Genomic DNA, 23,029 nt, shown 5'->3' with positions numbered 1-23,029 from the left:
TTGTCTCAGAATTCTTAGATGGTCTATTCTGGGGTGTGCGTGTGCATGTGTGCATGTGTGCGTGTATGTGTGTATGTGTGTGATTCTTTTTTCTCTCTGTATTTCAGTTTGGGAAGTTTCTATTGACCCTATTATCAAGTTCACTGGTTCTTTCCTTAGCAAGTTCAATCCTTAGCATGTTCAGACATTCTTCATTTCGGATATGTAGCATTAAAAAGATTTTTTCTTAGAGTTTTCATCACTCTGCATACATTAATTATCTATCTCTTCTTGCATGTTGTCTACTTTTTCCTTTAAAGCTGTTAACATATTAATTATAGTTATTTTAAATTCTCTGTTTATTCCAAAATCTGTGTCATATTTAATCTAGTTCTGATGGTTGATTTATCTTCTTTGCCCATGTTTCAGTATGTCTTATATATATTTTTTTACTGAAAGCCAGACATGATGTATTGGGTAATGGGAACTGAGGTAAACAGTCTTTTAATGTGTAGTAGTAGGTATTCTGTCAATAATTGCTAATGAATGATGCATGTTTGCATTGTAAAGTGTAACTCTAAAATGAAACTTGTGGCTCCTTTAAGTCTTTATACTCTTTGGAAGAACCAAATGGACTCAGTTTTTTCTGGTATGGAAACATTTTCAGTTAATGGAGCATGACTGAAGCATTTTACTCTGTCAGTTGATTAAGTTTCAAAGCTATATAGTGTCATCGTTTTTTTATCCAAACTTGTAAAATCATGCTTAATAATATTATTTTCTTATGTCTCTGCATTTACATTATATGTTTTAATCACTATAAAATTTTTATGTTTTTCAAATTAGAATATACTGCTATTATTATTAAAGTAGCACTCCATATTGTCTTTTAATAAATATTAAATTTTGGTCAGGGCCAGTAAGATGCCAAAATTATGCTATCTATGTATCCACACACATAAATAAATGCACATACATATACACACGTATATATTATATATACAATATATATAAACTTTCATCTGTAGACACTCACATATGTAGACATATTCATGTAGTAGCTAAAACAATAATGTGAAGACATTCTTTAGAAAAGTTATTAAAATAAAGTCTAACAATTAAATTATTTCAATAATTAGGCTCTTGCCATAGTGTGGACTAATGCCAAAAAATAGGTAAGTCAGTCTGCTGATTACTGCATTAAGTATCTGGAATTTCAGAATAAACTCTGTGTGTGTGTGTGTGTGTGTGTGTGTGTGTGTGCTGCAAAAATAATAAAACTACTGAAATAGATTTTGTCACTATCAAATTTTGGAACTTTGATGGGAGATTTTCTTCATTTTGCTGGAAAAATAAAGTTAATTTGTAGGCAGACACCATTGTCCGAATTGACTGGTAAGAATTTTAGCTATCATTAACTAATTCAGCAACATTTTTCTCATAGTACTAAGGAAGACTACAATGGCCAAAGTTTCCTTGTTCCAGCTACCTTCCCTATCTTTGCAATGACTATTATATACCCACACATACACATACATATACCCCAACATGTTAGTATAGCTCTAATAGCTAGCTTCCTCTGGTAACTGGCATCTTTACAGTGACATGAAAAGAAAAATGTGTAAAGTAGTAGTAGAAAATATATAAATATGTTATGATACTTTCTTTGACTGTTGGAAACTTAACCTTCAACTCAGAAATGCTTATACCAAATGTGATCATTATTATGTATGATGTGGGGACAGTCTAGGTCCTGGATTCTGCTAGACACCACCCTTATTAAATATTTTCTTACCTAAGTTCAGTATCTTGAATTCACTTTTTAAAGTAGATTGTATATAAAGTTCAAAAGTAGAATTAACGTTCAAGCTCTGTTTTAGAAAACACATGAGCAAATTGTAATAATTATCCTATTGGGTAAATACTAAATCTAAAAATGTTTGCCAGATGTGGGTATAGAAGGTTCTGACCGAGTACATCACTTAAATTCTGTCTTTTCTTTACTGTAACAAGTGATTCGTAGCCAAGCTCAGTTATGTATTAGAACAGTTCTCTAATGGAAAATCATTCTAAATTTAGAATGTCATTTTATTCCCTTTTTTTTTTTTTGCAATGGGAAAGCTTAACTTTGAGATTTTTACAGTTGGCACAATTTAGACTATCATTATCTCATCATTTAAAAAGTTGCTTCTTAAAGAAAAAATCAATCATGTTAAAAAGCATTAGGAAACTGTTCTTTAATCTGGTAATTGTATGTGTGTTATCTCTTTGAAGAACTGACTGATCATCTATTTATTTTTTCCTTTGGAGGCAGACTTTAGAAGTACATGTTCTATATACTAGTGATTGTTTAACAAAATGCTTGACAGAGTTTAAAGTACCATGATTATCTAACAAAAACAATGATGTTGATATATTAGCAACATGATTATCTTCAGTTTAAAAATTAAGATTGCTTAGATAGAAAAATTTAACGAGGCATTTTAAGATTTTCCTTCGCTATATAGATCTTCTGTTTGGTTTGAAAACATCTGTTATGATTTTTAAAAGAATCTCCAGACTAAATGCAAATTAAATTTATACTCAGTACGCTATGTTTGCTCTCTCCATTCTTACAAATCTCCCAACAGAACCAATAAGAATTATGTACCTAAATCAAGAGTAAGCTATTATTTTTGTGGTACAAAATGCATTATATTATTTTCACACTGTTAAGGGGAGGTCATATAATGTAGGAGGAAATGACACAAAATATAATCACAAATGGGCTGCCTCATATATCTTAAAAAATGAAAAGACATGATAAATTCTGTCATTTATAATAGTATGCTTTTACCCTATATAAGGAAATTTTGTTTTGTTAAATGACATTTCAAAGAAAAATATCATTTGCATGGAAAATGATCTGCTTTAATATTTAAAATATTTCAGAAAAGCATGTATGTCAAAAGACTGATAGATGCTGAGTTACAGAAGCTTAATTTAATGAATAACCTTTATGGCACAATTTCTGTCAGTCTCTGTATAGTAACCACTTTGTCTCTGACTGAGATGCCACTTGTTGTGACCAAAAACTCACCCCTTTTACCCTTTTATTACTTATTATATAGTATTATATATTTTATTACATTATCCACCATTAAGGGAGGTATGTACACATATGATGCTTCCAACATTCTGCCTCTCATGGTTTACAGTTAGTCAGCAGATAGTTTCTAATCGATGCACAATTTATTTGGATTTAGAGAGTTACTGAGCACCTAATTCCAGAGATTTACTGAGATGGTTACAATGGATACTGTGCATTGTGGGTATAGTGATGATGAAAACAAAAGTCTTATCCTGGAAGGATATCTTTTTTTTTCACTTTTCTCTTTTTCTTTCTCCAACTCTTGATCAGTTACTTCGAGAGCATCTTCCTCTAACCCACTTGCATTCATGAGCCAAAATGTAAAATTACTAGGCTAGGGATGTGTAGTGTTATGAAGAAAAATAACAATACACAATTTTAAATTTGAACCTAAAATAGAATCAGAGTCATTTACCTGTAGAACTTTTTGGAATACTTTAAAGTCCCCTTTAGAACTTCTTCAGTTATTTTCATGTACCTTTTCCTTGTTAAATCTGCTTTTCTTTAAATGCCACTAGTTCTATAGAAAACTTTAAAATATATTTCATTCTGCTAAATTGCTAATGCCAACAGTATTGTATACTATTCCTCATTTCACAGACACTGATTTAGTCTGCAAAATATGTTAAATAGGCTTATTTGAGCCATTCTCAGACATATAATAACAATTTATACCATTATTTTAATTCAGTTTAATTTAATTTTTTTTGAGACAGGGTTCATTCTATCACTCAGGCTAGAGTGCAGTGGCATGAACCCAGCTCACTGCAGCCTCAACCTCCTTGGCTCAGGTGATCCTTCTGCCTCAACCTCCCATGTAGGTGGGACCATAGGCATGTGCTACCACACCTGGCTAACTTTTTAATTTTTTGTAGAGACAGGGTCTCACTTTGTTGCTGTGTTCATCCACTCTTGCATTGCTGTAAAGAAATACTTAAGACTGGGTAATTTCTAAATGAAAGAAACTTAATTGGCTCACGGTTCTTCAGGCTGTGCGGAAAGCATGATGCTGGCATCTGCTTGGCTTCTGGGGAGGCCTCTGGGAACTTACAATCATGGAGGAAGGCAAAGGGGGAGTGAGGTATCTCACATGGCTGAGCAGGAGCAAGAGAGAGAGGGAGGAGGTGCCACACACTTTTAAAAGACCAGACCTCACAAGAATTCACTCACTGTTGCAAAGACAGTACCAAGGGGGTTGGTGCCAAACCGCCTCCATGATCCAATCACCTCCCACCATGTCCCACCTCCAACACTGGGGATTACAGTTTGATATGAAATCTGGGCAGGGACACAGATCCAAACCATACCAGTTGCCCAGGCTGGTCTGGAATTCCTGGGCTCAAGTGATCCTCTCACTCAGCCTCCCAGAGTGCTGGGATTACAGGCATGAGTCACAGCGCCCAGCTATACCATTATATTTAGAGTAAATTTTTTCAGGGTTCCAAGAATGAGCTTCAAAACTTGAGAACAAAATCAATTTACAAAGCCGAGTCTGCTGTCTTGTGTAGTTAATCTGAGAGGAGAAATCAATTGCCAAATTGTAGAACAAAGTATTCTGTGTATATTCAGGTATGTATATTTAACTATATAGAAACTTTATTTTAAAATATTCTCTGTGTGTGTGTGTGTGTGTGTGTGTGTGTGTATTATAACAGGGGTCCCCAACTGTGGCCTGTTAGGAACCGGGCCACACAGCAGGAAGTCAGCTGTGGGTAAGCAAGGGAAGCTTCATTTGTATTTACAGCCGCCCCCCGCCCCCCCTGCCACCCCACATTGCCCACATTACTGCCTGAGCTCCACCTCCTGTCAGATCAACAAGGATTACATTCTTACAGGAGCGAGAACCCTTTTGTGAACTTCTTATGTGAGGGTTCTTGATTGCCAGCTCTTTTGGAGAATCTAATGCCTGATGATCTGTCACTGTCTCCCATCACCCCCAGATGGGACTGTCTAAATGCAGGAAGACAAGCTCAGAGCTCCTACTGATTCTACATTGTGGTGAGTTGTGTAATTATTTCGTTATATATTACAAAGTAATAACAATAGAAATAAAGTGCACAATAAATGCAATGTGCTTGAATCACCCTGAAACCACCACCACCCCCAACCCCACCCTGGTCTGTGGAAAAGTTGTCTTCCCATGAAACTGGTCCCTGGTGCCAAATAGGATGGGGACAACTGTTTTATCACACATTCATGTGTCCACCATTCACATTTAACAAATATTAATATTGTCTTATTGCTGTTTTAGGGCTTTTATTGCTGTTCCTTTAAAAGGTTGCCAATATCATATTGCTTTAATTACCATAGTTTTATAATAGGTATTGAAGCTCTCCCCTCCTTCTTCAAAATTAGTTTGGCCTTTTCTGATTCTTTACTTTCCTATATTAATTTTGGAATCTTAGTGTCAGTTTCTATTTTAAAAACTAATAGAATTTTAGTTAAGCTGCTTATTCATTCAGCCTTGATGATGGGTTTGCAGGAAATTTACATGATTCCTAAGTGTTTTCTCATGCACTGAATGAAGACCCGTTCTTATGTGAGGTAATGTAAGAACCTAGGTAGGGCCATCCAGGGAGAGTTATGCTCCAGAGAAGAGAGAAACCTTTGGATAGGACAGGTGATGAGATAAGGCCTAATGAACAGAATGTCTTTTTTTCCCCTATAGTGCAATAACTGCAATTCTTAAGATCCTATGTTATTTAAAATTATGTTTAAAAGTATTACTTGCATATGAAAAAAATTGATTACCACCCAGAGTTTCCAGTTCACAATTTTATAGTTAGTTTTCCTGCAGAAATTAAACAATTAAAGGCTTCGATCAAACCTAACAAAACACATAATTGCATCAGTTTTTCCTTTTAAGCCACGCTTCACTAACACTGTCTTCTCTATTCCTTTCGCCTTGACCTGGCGTTTTTACATGGAGCACAATGCATAGGCACCAGCAGTTCTTAACAGAAGCACACATAACTAAGTAACACTCCAATGAAGTACCTAGACTGAAGCAACCATGTGTTCCTATGCTACAGACACAGGCTTTTTATTTTTTTCTTCGAAGTTGGTCTAGTTCCCAATACCCCCTGCTGTATAACCAACATGGGTCTAGTTAAAGCAAATTATGTTAACTAATGAATTAAGCACATTATATCCAATTCACATTATGAGAACTTTACTAGTTTAGTCTGGCATCAGAGCTTAGATACAGATTCAGTCAGGAAATTGTCAACATCATGGAAGTCCTGTGGATTGCTGTAAGTGTATGTCCCAGAGGTTGGAGAACAAGGGAGACTGTGACTTTAATACCCCAAAGCCAGATGGGATCCTTGCTTAAAGAGAAATGAAGTACTGGCCAGGATCTCAGAGTCTCAGGAGCAGGGGAACTAGACAAGTGATTCAGTTTCTCAGACTGGGGTATAAAATAGTGTCTTGTTCACAAGAAACAGGACCAGAGCCTAACTACTAGAATTCACTGGAAAACTAGAATAGAACTGGACCAACAATATGCCATATTTTAATGCTGCTCTACAAAGCTAATGGCCTCCATCTCTTTAAATTCTCTCTAACAATGAATGCAGTTGGTCCCTGATCCCATGAGCAGAGTGGAGCCTTGCTGTATATGTGAATTGTATAACTCCAGTGTGGTAATTGCAGGAACAAACGGGCAGAAAAAAGGGCAAAGTTCATCATAGTGAAAATGGAACTCATGGCAGATCCTCTGGATCCCACGTTTTACAAGAGACTGTTTATTAGGTCTGCATTTTAACCTCATGAGTCTCCTCAGTTTATCCAAATGAAATATCGACCTCCACTGAAATTCAGTTCACTTCACTAAACCTCTAAGCCTTCATCACCAATTGTTAGACTGTTTATATGCTAGGTACAGTGAATAAAATGAAATATAAACCATACTTTTTGCTCAGTGGGATAACAAGTAAAAATGGAATTCAGTGTCAAGCTATACACATAGGCTTAAAAATTTATTATTAACAGCCACTTTGGAAGACACTTTGGCAGTTTCCTACAAAACTAAGCATACTTTTAACATAGGATCCAGCAATACTTAAATGTGGAAATCAAACTATTAAAGATTTCAGAAGATAATATGGAAGTAAATCCCTGTGACCTTAGGGTAAAGAAGGATTTTTTTTAAACAAGATTTAAGAACATGAAGCGTGTGATTAACCAGTTCAACCACATTAAAATTAAGAGTTTAATCAAAAGATACCATAAAACAAACAGTACAGTGGAGGAAAAAGTGTTTGCTACTGTGTTACAGTTAAACACATTTAACTGATATGGTCCAGTTTCAAGAATATATAAAGAACTACAAATTAATAAAATCAAATACCCCAATAGAAAATATGCAAAGTACCTGAACACTTTACAAAAGAAGGCATCCAAGGAGTCAATAAGCATATAAAAAGATGTTCAACCTAATTAATATTCAGAGAAAGGCAAATTATACCTACCATATTTGGCACAAATTAAGAAATCTGAAAATACTAAAGATTGGTGAAGATATGGTGCAACTAGGATTCTTACACACTGCAGGTGAGAATGTAAATTGGTGCAATCACTTTGAAAAGCTGTTTGGCATTGTCTAGTAAATTTGAAATTTTATGCAATTTATGACCCAACAGTTTATTTTGCACATCTATACTAGAGCAGTGATCCCTGGGATCTCTGAGGCATTTTCAGATCAAAACTAGTTTAACAATATTAAGACTTCATTTGCCTAAAAAAAAAAAACAACAAAAACTATATTGATATTTGCACTGATTGTGTAAAAGCAATTGTGGGAATAAATGCTGACACCTTAGCCTGAATCAAGACAGCCATACTAGTATTCAGTGTGTTTGTAACTCCTATGCACTCACAATAAAACCACGCCATTTTCACTTGAGTGTCCTTGATGAAGCAGCAAAAGTATTAGTTTTATTAAGTCACAATCCTTGAGTTCATGTCTTCTTAATATTCTATGTTACCCATTACTGCTACATGAATACTGGCTACATGATATTTCTGGGTCAGAGGCAAAAGATGTTATTACAGTACAGCAAGCATCATAAGCATCAACATATTTACATTGGTTCCCCTTGGCCCCAAATTCCACAAGGGTGACACCATATGGCCCATATAAATGCTGCACATGCAGTGAGTTTGCATTGCAACTGAGAAACATGGAGCTTAAGGAATCTACCACTTTTATAGCAAGTATTAAGTTAACCTGTTCTTTGTCCAAGAGGAGAGATGTTACCTCATCTCTCAAAATTACCCTGACAAATGGCTTGAGTAAAAGAACAAGTGATCAGGCACATGCAGCAAGATGTGGAGGATCACAAAAGGCCCAAGGATGACTGTCTCTCCCAATATGTATCTGTCTCTGTGTGTGCATATGTGTGCGTGTGTGTGTGTCCCTGTGACTCTTTTTCTCTATCTGTGTGTGTGTGTTCCTAAAACCCTCCACAAATGAGAATCATTAACTCAATGTAATCTGAAATGTTTACTAAACACATAAAACTGGCAATGGAGATATTCCCTTGTTACCACTATTCATCCATTGGGGTGGGCCCGAGGTTTGCCAAACACTCCTTTGTTCTTGTTTTTGTTCTTCTTTTTTTAAATTATTATTTTTGAAACTCAACAGCAGAGAGTTGAGTTAGTTTTTCTTCTCTCTATTATTTATCTATACTTAGTTCAAGGCACAGCATCATTATCTGTATCAGTACAAGCAGGGACCCTTCTTGTTTAATGCTTGTATTAGTTTTTATATTTCTATAGTCCCACTTATCTCCTCTTGTAGACAGTTACTCAGATAAATTTGATATGTATATTTGAATCCCTATGTATCCTCATAAAATATTGCAGATTGTTTTGTTGTGTGTTTACTTTTTACTTTTTAAGTCTGAAATGATTTCATATTTACAGAAATATTACTATAGTAGAAAGATTTACCATGTGTTTGTCACCCAGATTCAAAAATAGTAAAGATTTTACAACACTTGTTTTATCTTTTTCTATTTATATGTCCATAAATATTTTTCTGATCTCTTTGAGAGTAAGCTGTAGACATTATATCCTTTTTTCCTAAACATTTTAGCATGTATTTCCTAAGAACAAAGGATATTCTCTATATAGCTGTCATCCAATGGTCAAATTAGAAAGTTTGATATTGATACACTACTATTATCTAGTATACAGTTCATACTCCAATTTCATTTATTGTCGCCAGCAATGTTTGTTTTCTGTAGCATTTTTTTTCTCCCTAATCCAGTTTCCACTGCATTTACTTGTTATCTTTTGAGTATTTAATCTGGAATAATTCTTCAGACTTTTTTGTTATTCAAGATTTTATATGTAACTTTTGTTTACTTATATGGTGTAGCGCTACAGATCTTGCTCCCTTTCTTGTTTTTTTTTTTTTTTTTTGAGACAGAGTCTCGCTCTGTCGCCCAGGCTGGAGTGCAGTGGCGCGATCTCGGCTCACTGCAAGCTCCGCCTCCCGGGTTCACGCCATTCTCCTGCCTCAGCCTCCCGAGTAGCTGGGACTACAGGCGCCCACAACCGCGCCCGGCTAATTTTTTGTATTTTTAGTAGAGACGGGGTTTCACCGTGGTCTCGATCTCCTGACCTTGTGATCCGCCCGCCTCGGCCTCCCAAAGTGCTGGGATTACAGGCGTGAGCCACCGCGCCCGGCTCCCTTTCTTAACTATATATTTTTTACTCTTTTTAAGATCCACTCATATAGGCCAGATGTGAGGGCTCATGCCTACAATTCCAGCACTTTGGGAGGCCAAGATGGGAGGATCACTTGAGCCCAGAGTTTGAGATCAGCCTTGGTAACATAGTGAGACCCCATTTTTATGAAAAATTTAAAAATTTGCCAGGTTTGGTGTTGCACACCTGTGGTCCCAGCGACTTGAGAGAATGAAGTGGGAGGATTGCTTGAGCACAGGAGGTCGAGGCTGCAGTGAGCCGTGATTGTGCCACTGCACTCCAGCCCGGGTGACAGAGCCAGACCCGGCCCCGTTGCCCCAAAAAAGATCCACTCATATTAATGTGTAGACATCTATCTTGTTTGTTACTTCTAACTTCTGCTTAGTATTCCACAATATACATCTGCCAAAAAAGAAATATATTTTATACTACAGCCTGAATATCCTATTAAAGGGATCTTTTGAAGCTGATGTCATGAATGTCAGTTGTAAACCTAATTGTACTTTGTGTCACTGTAAGTGAACTATTTGACATTGCCAGATCATTTCTGGGATTTCTTATGTTTGAAATATAGGTTACAGAAGTATATATTCTCTTAAATGACTAAAACCTAAATCCTTGAGACAACTATCCACAGCTGACAGCTAAACTATAAATATTATTAATAGAAATAAAACTCAGGATTTTCTTCAGTACTTGAGTTCATTGGTTTTAAAATCTGTTGGCTTACATACATCTGAAAGGATTTTTTAAAATCATGTACCTTATTGTGTATTTTTCAGTTGATGTCTAAAATTTTTCCTTTTATGTCTAAGTAATTGCAAAGGATAGAATTTCCAGTGTTGCAAATATTGTTATTTAAAAATAGAATTGATATAGCCCTCTCTTAATTATATGCAGTTTAATCTAAATGCCATAGCAATTAGGTAACTATCATTATGCATTTAAAAAATACATCAACAGGTTCTGTAGTCAAAATTTACATCATTTTCCCCTTTTTTAATTCAATGTGCTCATTCCCATTTAGAACTTTATCTTAATGTATATTTTAATATATCCTAATATATTTTAAAATATATTTTATGCTTGAGTATTTTAAAATTATACACTGTATTATATCTCTCTACAGCAAAAACATGTATATTAACATTTATTAATTTGTTTCTATGATCAGAAAGAAAATAAAAATTTCTTCCAGATTTGATGTTCATTACATTACAATAATTATTAGTTTCAGTGATTGTTTGGAAGAACATATACATATTACAAATTTTGATAAATAATTAAATACATAAGTAAAGTTTTTATAAGAAGATGTTGTTAATTGGATGTATTTTTTCAATTATTGCATTTATGTATGTAGTGCTATAACGAGGCAGGATTTCAGCATCAGTTCAATTTCTATAGATGTGAATGCCGAGAAAATTTGCCCACATAAGAAGTAGACAGGGATAAAAGGAGTTTATTATAGAAATATCACTCAACTCTTTGAACTCCTTTTGAATTATTTGTCAAAATATAACCATGGGAATCTATCATCAAAGAATAGTTTTAACCATTGATCAGCTGGTTGTTTGATTATGTGCTCCTGCAAACCTGATAAAAGTGAGGAATTGGAAACTACCTTATATGGTTTAATTAAAATCAATCATCAAAAGTTATTCTCTTAACATTGACACAAATGTTCACTTGCCTCTTTTCTTGGCATCATGTTTTTATACTCCAAGGCAATGCACTATTATAAAATTATAGATAGGTGAAAGATATGCCTTTCTTTGTAAGACAGGAGATAGAATTTTGGAAGTAGGAGCTTGATTTGTTTTTAGAAAAGAGTGCATAAGGAGTCAAGAATCTCGAAATTGATGCTCTTAAAGCCATCTGAGCCTGTCTACATACCTATGTTAACATGAAACAGGGATACGTATAAAATTGCCGCTAAAAGGAAATAGTATTTTTAAAGCTATCATTACTTGAAAAGAATCATAGTGTTATTAACACAGTAACGTCAACGTTTCAGAGAAATAAGGAATATTACCCATTTACACTACTGAGGTCTTTATGTAAATCCATAGTTGATTATTTTGACAGAATGTACGTCTGATTCAACACACTTGAAACTTCACCTTCATATTCCTTGAAGACCATTCACAGAGACTTACTCCACTGTGTTGAGGTCGGCCTAGAATACTAAATATTGGTGTTCTTGGAAGGTTATTTGATGTTTTAATTTAGGGCTCTGGATACTGTCATACACTTCTCTTTCTTTGCTTATTTTTGTTCCTCCACCTGAATTACTAGCTCTTCCTAATATGTGTGTATGCACATATATGGGGCTGGGAGGAAAAAATATATATAATATTATATATATATATATATATTTTTTTTTTTTGAGACAGAGCCTTGCTCTATCACCCTGGCTATGGTATAGTGGTACGATCTCAGCTCACTGCAACCTCTGCCTTCTGGGTTCAAGTGATTCTCATGTCTCAGCCTCCTGGGTAGCTGGAACTACAGGTGTGCACCACCACCCCCGGCTAATTTTTTCTGTATCTTTAGTAGAGGGTTTCACCATGTTGGCTAGACTGGTCTCGAGCTCCTGACCTCAGATGATCCTCCCGCCTCAGCCCCACAAAGTGCTGGGATTACAGGTGTGAGCCACTGGGCCTGGCCTATGCGGACATATTATATGTCTTTATTATAACTCTTTTAATGTTGTACTTATGAAAGTCAATTAATTCTGCTTCCTAAGCATGTCTCAAACCTAATTCTACCTGTTTATCCAGCACCCTTGTTCAGATCAACATCAGTTCTCAGTTGGTAATGATCTTCTGACTACTCCCCTGGCTCCATTCTCTTCCTACTTCAGTATCTCCACCATGGAGTTACTATAATTACTTGTCTAATAGACAGATCAATTCCATATTCCCTGACTCAGAAATCTTCAGTTGCTCTTACTTACAAATCTTCCCTGTTTCTATGCTGCCAAGAGGACTGATATTAATATTTACTTTTATTAATTATCTTGTACTTAACTATTCCCAACTACCTTTCCAGATTTTTTTCTCCAGCAACTATCCTCATCTATTTTATACTCTAGTGACATTTTCTTGGACACATATCATGGTGCACTTACTAGAATATATGTCATAACAGACACATAAATTTATTTTCTTAGTAATATTCAACCTAAACTTCTGGTTACTTGTGAAGAAAGGTTAAAACGTATATGTAATCTGTATTACACATACATTGTATAAACACACACACACATATAGGGTATGTAGTGGGTATATCCTTTTCAGGAAAACATTTTTATTGTAAAAATGTGTTTTTAGATCACATTGTTAGCACTAAGCGTGGCTATATAACACAGGAAAAAAATGACAAAATATTTTTAAAATGAAGGAGGCCACAATAAAGAAAAACCATAATCCTTAACTATATCTATGGTTTTCAAAAAAGCGTTTTGAAACACACATACAAACGACTACAAATTACATGTGTGTTAAATTATCTTTTATTAATATTAATAAGAAAAAGGACTTCTGTATTTGGCCTATAACCTAAAACTCAACTGATCATAGCTATCTTCTTATAATTCTCTTTTGGATTCAGCATAGTGAGGTAGGATGAACACTAACATATTAAAAGGTAGGTTCTGCTAACAGTTCCAACACTGACAAACTGTGTGATCTTTAGCAGGTTGTTTATCTTTGCTAAATCTGTTTTATAATTTATAAAGTAAGAATTGATATGTAATATATTCGGCTCAAGGACAAATTGAAACGTGTGATAACAGGTGAGAGTATGTGACTACATTTAAAGAGATTTAGACATGTGTTGTATCACTGAAGTATTCTTTATTCCTTAGTCTCTTTAATTTTAATCCTAAATTTCTTTAGAGGATATGGCCTATCCTGATGGAAGGCATATGTTGATAAGGCTAATAAATGGCCAAACAAGGAAATAAGGGATGTGTTTTTTTTTTTTTTTTTAATTTATTTTTTCTATGTTTCTTCCTCATTAAAACAGTTTTGGTATGAACCATGATGGAATTGGAAATTCTTGTGGGACGAAAGGTCATGAAGCAGCAAAACTTATGGCAGCTCACATTACTGCGAATACCAATCCTTTTTCCTGGTCTGCGTGCAGTCGAGACTACATCACCAGCTTTCTAGAGTAAGTAATCTCTGGAGAGTGATGATAAATTGCTCCAGAAGTAAGCCACTGGTAGAAGCCTAATATGTAGTGCTTTCAACTTTGCATAATGAGTAACTTTTATAGGGCCTACTGATATTTCAACTGTTTCTTAAATACTTTAATATATCATTGTGGCAATTTTTTTTCTTCATATAGAATTTATAGAATAGAGGAAGTGGAGCAAGGATATAAGTGGGACTGATGGTGTGAGTGTTACAATTGTTTAATAAATGGGACACAATTTCAGAAAGCATTCAGATTTGCATGATTTAATAGTACATAGGCCAAACTTATGTTCGGTGATTACATATTTTATTTTGTCGGTGAAAAAACTGAGTTCTATAGGAGAGCCAAAGTATCTAATAGTAACAAACAACAACAAAAAATAACCAAACACCAAGGAAATGAACACTTTGAGAAAAATATTTGTTTTTGAAAATGTATTAAGCGATCCATTTTTCTGCAGTTTGAGAACTTTTTGGTCCTTTAATGTATATTCCAAGAGTCTGGTTATTTAAATGTGAAGAATACAAATTAGCTCAGGTATAAGCATGTTAAGGAAATCAGATGTTCTTCTACATCTCACTTGCATAGGGCTTGAGGATTGTACTTTGGAAACTGATAGACTTGGGTCTCACTTCTAAGTGCGTGTTCCTTAACTTTTCTAATCTTCAGTGTCCTAAGTTGTTAAATGAAGTTAAGTCATACTGTTTATGTCATCAGGTGTTATGTATGTAATTATGTGTCATACTATAATGTATATAAAATATATAACAGACATTCTTTAAATGGTAAATATTATTTTAAATAATATCAAGATTTCAGTGCTTTATTGCTTTACCATGATTTTTAACTGTTTTGTGCCATTTTTTTTTCCTTGGGGAAGAGAAATTAAATACTCTGTGAAAAAGTAAGGTATACATAAAGTACAGACCAGCAATGGAAATTCTTAAAAATTGGCTCTGTTCAAAGTTTATATTAAAACAATTATATTGTAAAATTTTAAAAATTCAAACAGGTTACATACGGTAACATTATTTATTAAAATTTCCTTCATATCTACTAATAGCCAGAGCATATATTTTGAAAACTATGATTAGATATTTTTAAAAGGTCACAAACAAGAGACTTTAAATTACCTAGCACAATGCTTTATTAAAAAACAAATCAAAAGATAAATGTTTAAAATGAGCTCTTTTAAATTAATGTAATAATAAAGTTGAAGGAATTTGAAATTTATTTGAGAAGGTGGTTCTTCTGATAACCATATTATAACCTAATAACTTTTAATTTTAGTAACAGAAGAGTATAAGATTATACTTGCCTACGGTGAAAACTGATTGAAGTGCTATAAAGGTACACCACAGAGCATTTGTAAGATATCTTTTGGTTGTTCTTAATACAAAGCACTAGCAATATCACGTTCTAAGATGTTTTTAATGAGATCGTTTACCTAAAACATTTTTGAAGATCTGCTCTCCCTGGACATCAAGTTAGATCTGGAATTTCTCCCTTGACTTGGCTTATGTTTTTATAATGGAATATTAATGTCCATCACCAGAAAGACAAACTGTGTAACATGCTCAGGATTCCTGTGCATTTCTGATGGTTGCTCTTATCTTGTTGTTTTCGTTGTTGTTGCTGCTGTTGTTATTGCTTTTGTACCGTTTTCTTTTCTCCTTTATCTTGTTTCTGTCCCATTGGCTATATTGCACAGCTCATTTGCTAGTACCATCTCTGTATACTAAATACAAGGACCAGTTGTGATCTCCTGTCAGATCTTGTCTACTTGAAACCATATTGAGGCTAAGACACTCCAAAAGGGAATCCTTAAATTGCTGGTAAAATACAGTTTAAAAATCACCACTGGTTTGGTGAGGGACATAAAAGTATTACTAGTTTCAATAAAGTGTTCCATTGAATTAATTAAAAGAATTGATCCAAAAAGCATTATTTAAGCCTTATTGCCTCTTTGCATTTTGTATGTGTAAGCATGATTAGTGTTGACAGGGTTCTAATGGGCTTATTTATCCTGTATTTTATAAAAATATTTCCATGTACATCCTCATGGGAATGCTCACAAAGTTAAAACTATTAATGAAAGATAGATGTGAAGCACAATGGGTAGAGACTTGGGGAAAACTTGGCTTTCCCTCCTCTTTAATAATAAAACTAAACAAATCTGATTATAATCTGACCAAGCAATAAAGGGTTTTTAAACACAAGGCTCTTTAAAAAGGTCAGTTCACCAGAGCACAAAGACATAACAGTAACTTTCTTGAATTTCTTTGTTCCTTTTTATTAATGCAGTGAACTTAATTGCTTTAACAGCTATACGTGATATTTTTTAAAATCCAGTGCTATTTTGATCAGGGATTGAGGTTACATTTATGTTTTATAGTTGGCTCAAAAAGGCTCATAACATTTTATTTTAGCTTCTCTTCTCAAGAAAAAGAATCTTGAAAGATGAATTGTTTAGGAACTGCAGCCCAGCCAACAAAACACATACCTTTCTCTACTTAGTAGCTGTATAGGCCAAAGATGATGGTGGATTTTAACAATGAGCTTTCTATGATTTATAGAGATTCACTATTCACTATGTTCAACTGAAAACGATTCCATGGCCAATAGAATACAAAGTCTCTTGTGTCATTCTAAAACACTAGGTGCTACTGATCAATCAGGAGTTTACCAACTCCCAATATTTTTTTTCAGATTTCTTAAACTCGGTGATTCAATAAGTGGTTCATGAATCGCCCAGAAGCCGTCCTGATTAAATAATAAAGAACCCATTTCCGTTAAAATGGACGTGTTATGCCAGCTTCTGATGTTTTCCGGCGACGGCTTTGCAGGTAGTGTCTTTCCTATCTGCCTGCGGGACTGATTTATTTATTTATTTAGAATATAGAGAAAGGTGAACCTGGTATTATGGCTCACACCCATTGATGACTATGGGCTAATTTACCAGGCAGTGGTAGACAGCCAGAAGTAATTTAAGCCAGTTTTTCGTACATTTTCCACCACTTAGCAATAGTACAGAATAATTTCATATAGTTTTCAAAAATTATGGGGGCTCTGTGAATCAACTCTTGCTCTATTAAAATTAAAGCCTATTAACTTGTTTGAACTGTCAAAGATCCATAGCAAAATTTCCTACAGTTCCAAATTAAATACAGAGTAGACATTTTCACAGAAAGGATGGAAGCTGAACGTATTAAAAGAAGCAATGTTACGGTCAGAGTTGACCTAGGAGGAAAGGTGACTGTGGAGCTACAAGAGAAGTGAATAAGATGAGCAAGATGACCAAAGCACTCACATTTCCTCTCTAGCAATGACCTTCGAAAGTCAACATCAGGCTGTTATATAAAAAACAATCTTTATAGATGAAACCTTTTTAAATAAATGTAGAATCTAAGAGCTTGGCAAAACAGGTTTCTCCTCCTTCTGTTTATCTGACACATTTGGGGAACCTTGCTCTAATCATAATAACTTTGATAAGTCGTAATTATATATAGGGGGAAAAGGGTAAACCACTCTCAATACAGTATTTGTGTCTTGAAAGCTTCAAGCTCAGTTATATTAAGGGTGAGAGAGAAAGATTTGCCTTAGAAGGCAGTACGTTGTTAGCTTTATTGAGAAGACTGACAAAGCAGTTTATGAGAATATAGTATGTAAGATGGTTGACTTACTATAGATGATATCAACCCAATTCTGTTTTGCTTAATTTATGAATCAGCACAACTTAGTGGAATAAAAATAGGAGGTGGCATTAAGTGTTAACTTTTTGTTGTTGTTGTTAAGAGACTGTTAAGATATGTACAGGGTTATAGAGAAAGATTTATTTTTTAGATTGACCCACTGTATTATGGACTAAAAGTTTCTATTTTATGGTATAACTGTTTTAGTGAAAATGCATCTAAAATCACAATTAGGAGTATATCCTAATGTGTTCTGGAAACAAAGCCATGAATGCATATTTTACATAGAATCTAAATTTTTGCTGAAGACCGAACTCTAACTCATATTCCTATATTCAAGGCTAATTTTTGGACTATGCAAATAAGACCTCTCTAAATTAGAAGTAGAATTCATAAAATATGACTTTCTCATCATGCTGCAAACATTTTGGGAAATGTAAATATACTTTGATTTACTATGAATTTCATAATCAAGGGAGAAGTATATTCTGAAACTAATGCATTTTTTTGCTTGGTCTTAGAAGCATAAACAAAAATAGAGGCTAGGAATTCAATAATTATCTGTGTTGCTGTAGATATTAACTAGGGTTTGGCTTTTTAGTTGTGATTATATGCTGCTAGGAAAATAATCACAGGTCTACTTTTTATATGTACAATTTTGCTCTGACAAGTACATGTTTAATAATGTTGTAACTACATATCATAGATGGAGACTATTCTACATTTGATAATGAGTGAGGTTCATGTTTTCTGACTGGAAAAATTTGCATATTACACCAACATACAAACCATCTATGTTTAAAATTATTATTTGATGAGAAGATTTGTATATAGTATCACTACAGTACTATTATAATTTTGATAGTAGCATAAATAACACTGGACGTTGTAAGAATTGTATAGTTATATCTCCATTAGCTAGAACCCTAGATTAAATAAAAATTTCCCATAAATTTCAATTTTTTTAAAAAACGAGATAATTACAAAATATAAGACAACAACTTATATCTAATATTTTATGAAAGGAGATGTTAGGTTGGCGCAAAAGTAATTGTAGTTTTTGCCATTAAAGTAATTGCAAAGCCACAATTACTTTTGCGCCAACCTAATAGATTTACACATTTATACCAGGAAACATACAAAAAGTGTTCATCTCAGCATAATTTGCAATTCTTAGAAATTGGAAATAATCCAGATATTTATTAGTAGAGGAATTATAAATAATTGTGACATACTTATAAATGGAATATTAAAGAACAATAAAAATGAACTGGCTACAATTACATTTACACACATCAACATAAAAGTATCTCATATTCACGATATTGAGCAAAAGAATAAAGTCACAAAAGACTACCCACAGTATGACTACTTTTATATAGAGTCTCAAAACAGGCAGATGAATAATAATTAGACAGTAAAATTATTAAGCAAAGCAAGGAAATTATTATTATAAAAAGTCAGAATAGTAGTTACCTTTGGGGGTGGGGGGAAATGAGGGCTATTACTGGAATAAAGCACTTGAGAATTTTCATAGGAAAAAAAAATAAGGAAAAGCACTCCCAGGGTTTAATATACATTGCTCGCATCTATGTCTTCCACCTCTGTACCTGTATCTGTAATATTTCATAATGGTAATTGATGACTCAGAGGCATGAAAATATCCAGAATTATTTTAAGAATTAATTAGTAACTAATAATTATTGTCTATAGACTTTAGTTACTTGAACATAGCAGGAAAGTAGCAGACAAATTTTGGTTAACATAGTGCAAAAAGCATTTTTCTTGCTTAACCCTTAGTTAAGAATTCAAATATAGGCCGGATGCAGTGGTTCATGCCTATAATCCCGGCACTTTGGGAGGCTAAGGCAGGAGGATCTCTTGAGACCAGGAGTTCTAGACCAGCCTGGGCAAGATGGTGAGACTCACTATCTACAAAAGATACAAAAATTAGCCAGGCATGGTGGTACGTGCCTCTGGTCCTAGCTCCTCGGGAGGCTGAGGTGGGAGGATCACTTGAGCCCAGTAGTTCAAGGCTGAAGTTAGGTGTGATCATGTCACTTCACTCCAGCCTGGGTGACACAGCGAGACCCCATCTTAAAACAAAATAAAAGAATTAAAACAGGAAAACGATCCCATCCCTCAAATATTTAAATCAAGGTTTTACTGTATATACCAGATATGGTTACTAGAAGGAAAATGTACTACACATGTAGTAAACATGCATTGAAATGTACAGACAATTTAAATCCACCTTGCAGATATATCCCCACATTTGCTTTACTGGCAGATACTTGACTTGTAAGCCTTGCTAATTTGTACAAATACAACCAAATCCATTTCAAAAGTCCTTTGTTTATTCCGTGTTTCTAAATACTGGTTCATTTTTAAAGATCCATATGGTTTTCCTTTATGTTTTATTTCATATGGTGTTTTATTCTTCTGTAAAAATATACTGGAAAAGGAGAACAAGACTTGTCTAGACTACATTAATACAAAGCAATAGGTGCTTCCAAAGAACTAAAACAAAAACACACGTTTGGGATAAACTTTCTTAGAAGAGTTTTGACCACAGGTGTGTGCAGTTCATGGCATTCTTGGTGGTGTGAAGGCCATTGCAGTTGTCCTCTGGTTTGGTAGTTTTTAAAGAACATGAACCATGATTAGAAGCCCACTAATATTAATATATTGAAACAATAATTTTAGATGAAGCAATTATTCTTGCTTCCTGCTGGGTTAAGTCAGTTTCCAATTTGCCATCAGAAAAGAATTTTTTCCTCAGGATATCTATTCTTAAACTCTTCTTTGGAGTCCACACAGTTCTTTCTCTGATTCTGGGTTAATTTTATGTATTACTAAAAGTAATTATTTTAAAATTTAAATAAAATAAGTTGATGTCACCAAAAGCTGGTGTCACTTAGGTGAATATATCCTACACTTTTTTGATTATGTCATTGTAAATATTTTTTGCCTATTGGATACCTACTCCAGTACACAATTTAAAATAAATATTTTCTATAAAAAATATTTATAGTAGTGCTTAACTTGTTATTTTATTTTTATTACATATTTAATTCCTTTCATAAAGATGTTTATAATTTTATTGTCAATAGAAATGAAACAGCTATTTTAGAAGAAAGTTGGGGAATTAAACCACTAATTCAGTTATCTCACCAATATCCATATTATCAAAATGGTTCTTTTCCCATTATACTATTCAAATATGACCTCTTTGTCATTAACCTTAATATATAATTTAAAATTTACTAGTAGCATTACATTTGCCTAAAGTTTGCATATCCATATAGATTAAAGATATATTACTTAATAAAACCAAAAAAGCATTCTATTTAAAAAATTCATCTAGAGATAATTTTTCTTGCTGAGGTACATGTTAATTTCTAAAAGTATAATAAAAAGGTAATAAAAAAGTGTTCTGTTATGAAAACTGGATAGCTGGGTGAAAAAAGATTGTTCTTTTTTAGTTAGATACCTTGAGCAGTGACAAACGAAATGATTGTAGTAGCCAATGGTAAAATCCATCTGTATTAGTACCATACTTAATATTCCATCTAAATATTTCTTATTGATTAAAAAATTAGGAGGGCATGAAAGAAAGGAGAAGGATATAAAGAAGACAGTAGTCTGTCTCTTTCATCTTTAACTCTATATCACCTTAGGAATAGTATGGTTCAGTTTTTAAAAGGTATTAATTTGCTGCTGTGTGGGAACATACCTTTTTATATAACAAATTGACTTTGACATGTTAAGAATATAAGAAACTTTTAAGTGAATAGGAAAGTGATTGTTATGCATAGTTCTTTCTTAGTTATCTATAAATGAAAAATTGTACTGTCCTAAATAACAGTTGAGGAACTTCTACTTGTGAAATTATTTTCCTTTGGCAAAGTGGATGGAAAAGATTTGGGAAAAAAAAAACAAAACACAAGTGCTGGCACAATGGACAGGAATGTTGGAAAAAATTTTTAAATGTTGGCATAGGAATTCTTTAAAAATTCTAACTTACTCACATGTGAAATGAAAGTAAAAAAGCATCTGTCCTATTTTATGCACACTGACTAAATAAAAATGAGCAATTATATTTAGCAAAGTTTAAAGCTTTTTAAACTAAGGTATTCTGTCTGGGTTTTGGCGACCTTTATGTTATTTGTTCCACTGAATTAAAATATTATGTTTGAGTGCAGGCATAGCTTGAAACGTAGAAATTATACAAAGAAGAGAACATTCTCTTTTCCAATTCTGATGATTCTAGATGAAATATGAAATTTTTGAGAGACTAAACACTTCTAATATATTTGAGAGGAAAACTTTGGTCCTTGGCCTCATCTGTCATTCAACCCATTTATTAGTGAAATATTTCAAGAACCTATGGACATGCCTTAACACAACATCTATTGTTCTGCCCAAGGTGGAACTATATAAATTAGGTCTTTAAGGATTATAACCATATTTATTTTTTAAAAATTTTCTGCATTTCATGTTTTTAATTCTACTACCAGATGTGGTTATATTTTGAATGAAAACAAACAAGAAGCTTAGAGCAATATGAAATTCTGTTTTGATTCCTTGAGAAATTAGTTTAAATCAAGGCCAACATGACATTTTCAGATTGTTGTCTGAAATGATTTTATTGTGTCTTGGTGCTGAAATGAATTATTTGGAGCTCTTATTCAGGTTTCAGTAAAGCTATTCTGTTCTGTCATGTGATTATTTATTGGGAGAATGTATTGTTTTTCATGCATCAAGTTATTAAAACAAAGCTCAACACATGGTTTCATAATTGTGCCTGAAATAGTCCATAGAGTACCTAATTTCCTTTGATCCTTTATGTTGAACAGTTCAGGCCGTGGTACTTGCCTTGATAATGAGCCTCCCAAGCGTGACTTTCTTTATCCAGCTGTGGCCCCAGGTCAGGTGTATGATGCTGATGAGCAATGTCGTTTCCAGTATGGAGCAACCTCCCGCCAATGTAAATATGGGGTAAGAAGTCTTCATCCTTATGTTTCGTCATTTATATGTGTTCTTCCATGACACAGATGTTAAGATAGAATTATGATGAATGTCATTTCCCTCTAGCAATATCTTTAATTTAAATATAGCTTTTGACACTGCAGTTTTTCTGATATAATATTTATAATATTTTTTCTAAATGTTTCAATAATCCTAAGTTAAGCACATTACAGATTTCTTGTGAGGGATGCAGGTAGAATTTTAGTAATTCTTAATGTGTTTTTTCTTTAAATCTTAAATTTATGATGCCGACTTTATTTCGTCTTTTGAA

At 33.8% G+C, this 23,029-nt stretch overlaps 1 protein-coding gene across 7 annotated transcripts in view; it reads left to right on the top strand.

The window, feature by feature from the left end:
• The window catches only part of ADAMTS6 (ADAM metallopeptidase with thrombospondin type 1 motif 6), a 333,350-nt gene that overhangs the window by 173,098 nt on the left and 137,223 nt on the right, over positions 1–23,029 (top strand). For all 7 annotated transcript variants that reach the window (XR_004183963.1, XR_004183962.1, XM_021940153.2 and 4 more), the window contains 2 exons: positions 13,862–14,008; positions 22,587–22,728. Coding sequence is in view for 5 of the 7 variants with exons in the window: in XM_021940153.2 (XP_021795845.2) it covers positions 13,862–14,008; positions 22,587–22,728 (289 nt within the window). In the remaining 2 variants the exon portion in view is untranslated. The remainder of the gene's footprint in view (positions 1–13,861; positions 14,009–22,586; positions 22,729–23,029) is intronic.

This window comes from Papio anubis, chromosome 5 (assembly GCF_008728515.1).
Source record: "Papio anubis isolate 15944 chromosome 5, Panubis1.0, whole genome shotgun sequence".
In the NCBI taxonomy this organism is placed as follows: domain Eukaryota; kingdom Metazoa; phylum Chordata; class Mammalia; order Primates; family Cercopithecidae; genus Papio; species Papio anubis.
This window is presented reverse-complemented; position numbering and strand designations above follow the sequence as displayed.